General features: G+C 44.5%; 1 protein-coding gene across 3 annotated transcripts in view; it reads left to right on the top strand.

The window, feature by feature from the left end:
- myo7aa (myosin VIIAa) overlaps nucleotides 1-5,220 on the top strand; it is a 190,377-nt gene that overhangs the window by 72,958 nt on the left and 112,199 nt on the right. For all 3 annotated transcript variants that reach the window (XM_043692431.1, XM_043692430.1, XM_043692432.1), the window contains one exon: nucleotides 1,875-1,981. In XM_043692431.1, coding sequence (XP_043548366.1) covers nucleotides 1,875-1,981 — 107 coding nt within the window. The remainder of the gene's footprint in view (nucleotides 1-1,874; nucleotides 1,982-5,220) is intronic.

The following is a 5,220-nucleotide window of genomic DNA, read 5'->3' as shown; positions in this document are numbered from 1 at the left end:
AGATGTTGTGAAACTTGAAAGGGTTCAGAAAAGATTTACAAGGATGTTGCCAGGGTTGGAGGATTTGAGCTATAGGGAGAGGCTGAACAGGCTGGGGCTGTTTTCCCTGGAACGTCGGAGGCTGAGGAGTGACCTTAAAGGTTTATAAAATCATGAGGGGCATGGATAGGATAAGTCAACAAAGTCTCTTCCCTGGGTTGGGAGAGTCCAGAACTAGAGGGCATAGGTTTAGAGTGAGGGGAATGATATAGAAGAAACCTAAGGGGCAACTTTTTCAAGCAGAGGGTGGTACATGTCTGGAGTGAGGAGGCAGAGGAAGTGGTGGAATCTGGTCCAATTACAACATTTTAAAAAGCATCTGGATGGGTATATGAATAGGAAGGGTTTGGAGGGATATGGGCCGTATGTTGGCAGGTGGGACCTAGATTGGGTTGGGATATCTGGTCGGCATGATGGACTGAGTGGTCTGGTTCCGTGCTGTATGTCTCTATGACTCTGTGTGGCTCTAACCCGTTACGTGATGACATGAGATTCTGCCAGGTGCTGTGGTTTCCTCCCACAGTCCAAAGATGTGCACGTTTGGGTGGATTGGCCATGCTAAAGTACCAATAATCTCCAGGGATGTGTGGGTTAGGCGCATTAGCCAATGGAAATGTGGGGTTACGGGGATAGGATAGGAGGATGAGTCTAGGCGGATGCTCTTTGGAGGATTAGTGTGGACTTGTTGGGCCAAATGGCCTGTTTCCACACTCAAAGGATTCTCTCGAAGTATGTAATAAGTGAGCTGAGTTAGCTGCTTGTTTCAGGGTCTTGGGACGAAACAGTAATGAGATTAAAAAAAGTATCGCTAAGCAACTGTACAGAGTGTTATTGTAAACAGCACCGGTTATAGCCATTGTTTATTGGACAGGCAGCTTTAGCATGGATTCAGGTGACTGCTCCGAGACCTTGGAATGTCTTTCAGGTTGATATGGAAAGTAATAGAACTGAATCTTTCTTTCTGATATTCATAATAAGCCTGCTTTATAGTAGTTTTCTCTCTCTTTTTGTGTAACAAGTGTTTTTTGTGTTCTTTTGTTAAAAGTACACGAGCAGCCTCTTCTGAATATGTTCAGCAACTGATCACTGTAAACCAAAATTATGGTGTATCAAATCAAACCAAATCTCTCTCTGTGATCTGACTTGTCCAGTACCACCATCATCAGGGTTTGTAACAAAAGTTGTAAGGTAATCATGCCTTAACAGATGACTAGAAAGAACTGAGCAATCGTTCAGGTTTGAGCTCTTTTTGTCAGTCGTCATGCTGTTTTGTATGTTTGTCTTCATGTTTTAAAGGCTGGCGTTTAGAACATTCTGATGGAGGAGGTCCGAGCGTAAGATTCTAATCCACCACAGGCTTCCCCTTAAATAACTAATAAATGTAGAATATGACCCATTCAAAACAGAAATAGCTCAGCAGGTCCAGCAACAGCTGTGAGGAGCAAGCATAGTTGCTGTTTAGAGTGCCTCCTCTTCAGAGCAGGACTAAAAGAACAAAGTACAGTACAACACCAGGAACAGGCCTTCTGGCCCACCAAGACTGCACTGACACATGATGCCTTTCCAAACTAAAAACCTTTTCCCTTTTATGCAGACTGGAAGAACTGACTCTGCTTTCTCTCCACAGATGCTGCCAGACCCGCTGAGTTTCTCCAGCGATTTTGGTTTCTGTTTCCGATGTCCAGCCAGAGGAAGCGGATCTTCAGACCCGCACTTCTGGGTGCTTTATTAGAGTGTAGAATATGAGCAGTCGTGTTGATATTCAATCTCGCTGTGCTGTTGGAATGGTCCTGTCACCTTGTTTACCGTCTGATCCCATGTCTTTGTTTTGTCAGGCTTTTTGGAGAAAAATCGAGACACGCTTCATGGAGACATCATTCAATTGGTCCATTCATCCAAGAATAAATTCATCAAACAAATCTTCCAGGCTGATGTAGCCATGGTAATTAACATTTTTTTGGTGAATTTAATTGTGATATTTATGTTCTGCAGTGTCTTTAAGTCCATTCAACCAGTTTTTTTCAGTAACAATCTTAAGGGGAGATTATAATCAATTCAACAATGTTTTCTTTTTATCATTCTTGAGATGTGAGGTGAGGTGGGAATGTCAGTGTTTATTGCCTGTTGCTAATTGCCCGGGAGAAGGTGGTGTGGATTGTTCTGTCTTGGCTGCTTCTAATTTGTTGTAGCAATTTTTATGCAACTCTGAGTGGCTTGGCCAAGCCAATTCAGTGGGCAAAGGCAATCTGACTGCTGAGTCCCTAGGCAAGATTCCCGTTTTTTTTAAAAAAAAAAGGAAATTCATACATGGGATGTGTGTGTCACTGACAGGATCACATTTATAGCCCGTTCCTAGTTGCCCATGAGATGGTGGGGGTGAGCTGCCATCCGTATGGGTCTGCCTACAGCACAATGCTGTTAGGGAGGGAATTCTAGGATTTTTACCTATAGATAGTGAAGGAACAGTAGTATATGCATCTGTCTCTGACTATCGGTGTGAGCGACCACCATACCAGTCCTTGAGAAGATGGTGTATGGCATTCATGTTGAGAATGCGCACCATTGTGTCGTGTGCCATTATCAATGTACTAAATGGGACATACTTCAATCAGATCTAACAGCTTAAGACTGGGCATCCAGGAGGCATTGTGAGCCATCTACAGCAGAATTGTAGTCAACAACAGTCTGTATTCTTGTGTTCTGGTATATCCCCTGCTCATCCGTTGCCACCATCAGGCGTTCAATGGACGGTGCAGGATGGCATACTAGGAGCAGTGTTAGACATACCGAAAAATGAGGTGTCAACCTGTGAAGCTTCCAAACTGGACAACTCCAACTATATGTAGTAAATGAAGGATAAAGCCAAGTGATTCCACAACTAATAGAAGTTCTAAACTTTTGAGGTTATGCTGCATCTCGGAATGAATGGTGGTCAACGATTAAACAACTCTCTGGAGGAGGAAGCTCCACAAGTAATGGAAGAGCCCAGCACATCAGTGCAAAAGATAAGGCTGAAGCTTTCGCAGCAGTCTGCAGTTGGAAGTGTCAAGTGGATGATCTATCTCCTCCAGTGGGGTCCCTCAGCATCACCGATACCAGTCTTCAGACAATTTGGTTCACTCTGTGATGTCAAACAGTTGGAGGCACTGCTTATACAAAGGCTATTGGCGCGAGAAACATTCTGGCAATAGTACTGAAGACTTGTATTCTAGAACTTGCTGCACACCTAGTCGAGCTGTTCCAGTCCTGCCACAATAGTTGGCAGACCGTGGAGAAAATTACCAAGAATAGCCCTGTATGTAAAAAGCAGGAAAAATCCAACCCAGCCAGTTACTGCCCCATCAGTCTACAATCTATCATCAGTAAAGTGATGGATGGTGTCAGCAACAGTGTTATTAAGCAGCACTTGCTCAGCAATAACCTGCTCAGAAACTTCCAGTTTGGGCTCTGCCAGGGCCACTCAGCTCCTGACCTCATTACAGCCTTGGTTCAAACATGGACAAAAGAGCTGACTTGCAGAGGGGAGGGGAGAGTGACTGCCCTTGACATCAAGGCTGCATTTGACAGTGTGGCATCAAGGAGTCCTACCAGAACTGGAATCGATGGAAAACACTCAACTAGTTGGAGTCCTACGTGGTATATAGGGACGTGGTCGCAGTTGTTTGAAGTTGTCATCTCGGTTCCAGGACATCACTGCAGGAGTACCTCAGGTTAGTGTCCTAGGCCCAACCATCTTCAGCTGCTTCATCAATGACTATCCCTCAATTTCATGGTCAGAAGTGGAGATGTTTACTGACACAATGTTCACCTCCCAATGTGGAACAGACTGTATGTCCAAATGCAGTAAGAGTTGAACAATATCCTGACTGAGGCTGATGTGTGATGAGAAAGTTATTTGCTACTATTGTTTGAGATGGCCATTGCTTGATACATGACAACAGAATCCAACCATCTCCACTTGACATTCACTGAATCACTCACCAACAGCAACTTTGGGTTTACAATTAATCAGGAATCCAACAGGATTCGCCATTTAAATTCAGTGGCTATAAGAACAAGTTAGAGAAGGAACTGTGCAGTGAGTAACTTGCAACCTGACTCCCCAAAGCCTGTCCATCCTCTAGAAGGCACAAGTTACGAGTGTGACGGAATACTCCCCATTTGCCTGGATGGGGGCAGCTCCAACTACACTCTTTGCTCGACACCATCCAGGTCTCGGCCACCTGCTTGATTAGAACTCCACCCACCATCTTGAGCATTCACCCTCGTCACTGCTCACTTCTTTTGAGATTGATGCACAGAGACAATAGTGTGTACCACCTACAAGATGCACTAAAGCAATTTCAGACTCCATAACATCTACCAAACCCATGGTAACTTCCATCGAGGTTGACTGACTAGAACAACAGATGTGAGAACACTACCCCCTGAAAGTTCCCTTCCCTTCCAAGTGACTCTCCAAACTAACTTGGGAATATATTGCCGTTCCTTCACTGTCACTGGGCCAAAATCATGGTACTCCATCCCTAAGGGTTCTTTTGGATTATCTCTATACTTTTGACAAAGTAACAAAGAAAATTGAGGGCAGAGTGGTAGATGTGATCTATATGGACTTCAGTAAGGCGGTCGACAAGATTCCCCATGGGAGACTGGTTAGCAAGGTTAGATCTCACGGAATACAGGGAGAACTAGCCATTTGGATACAGAGGTAGAAGACAGAGGGTGGTGGTTGAGGGTTGTTTTCAGACTGGAGGCCTGTGACCAGTGGAGTGCCACAAGGATTGGTGCTGGGACCTCCTACTTTGTCATTTACATAAATGATTTGGATAAAATTGAGGGACAGTTAGTAAGTTTGCAGGTGACACCAAAACTGGAGGTGAAGTGGACAGCAAAGAGGGTTACCTCAGATTACAAAGGATCTTGACCAGTTGGGCCAATGCGCTGAGAGGTGGCGGATGGAGTTTAATTCAGATAAATGTGAGGTGCTGCATTTTGGGAAAGCAAATCTTAGCAGGACTCATACACTTAATGGTAAGGTCCTAGGGAGTGTTGCTGAACAAAGAGACCTTGGAGTGCAGGTTCATAGCTCCTTGAAAGTGGAGTCGCAGGTAGATAGGATAGTGAAGAAAGTGTTTGGTATGCTTTATTTTATTGGTCAGGGTATTGAGTACAGGAGTTGGG

This window comes from Chiloscyllium plagiosum, chromosome 6 (genome assembly GCF_004010195.1).
Source record: "Chiloscyllium plagiosum isolate BGI_BamShark_2017 chromosome 6, ASM401019v2, whole genome shotgun sequence".
Lineage (NCBI taxonomy): Eukaryota > Metazoa > Chordata > Chondrichthyes > Orectolobiformes > Hemiscylliidae > Chiloscyllium > Chiloscyllium plagiosum.
Note: the sequence above shows the minus strand (reverse complement) of the source record. Positions and strands in the feature narration are given on the sequence as shown.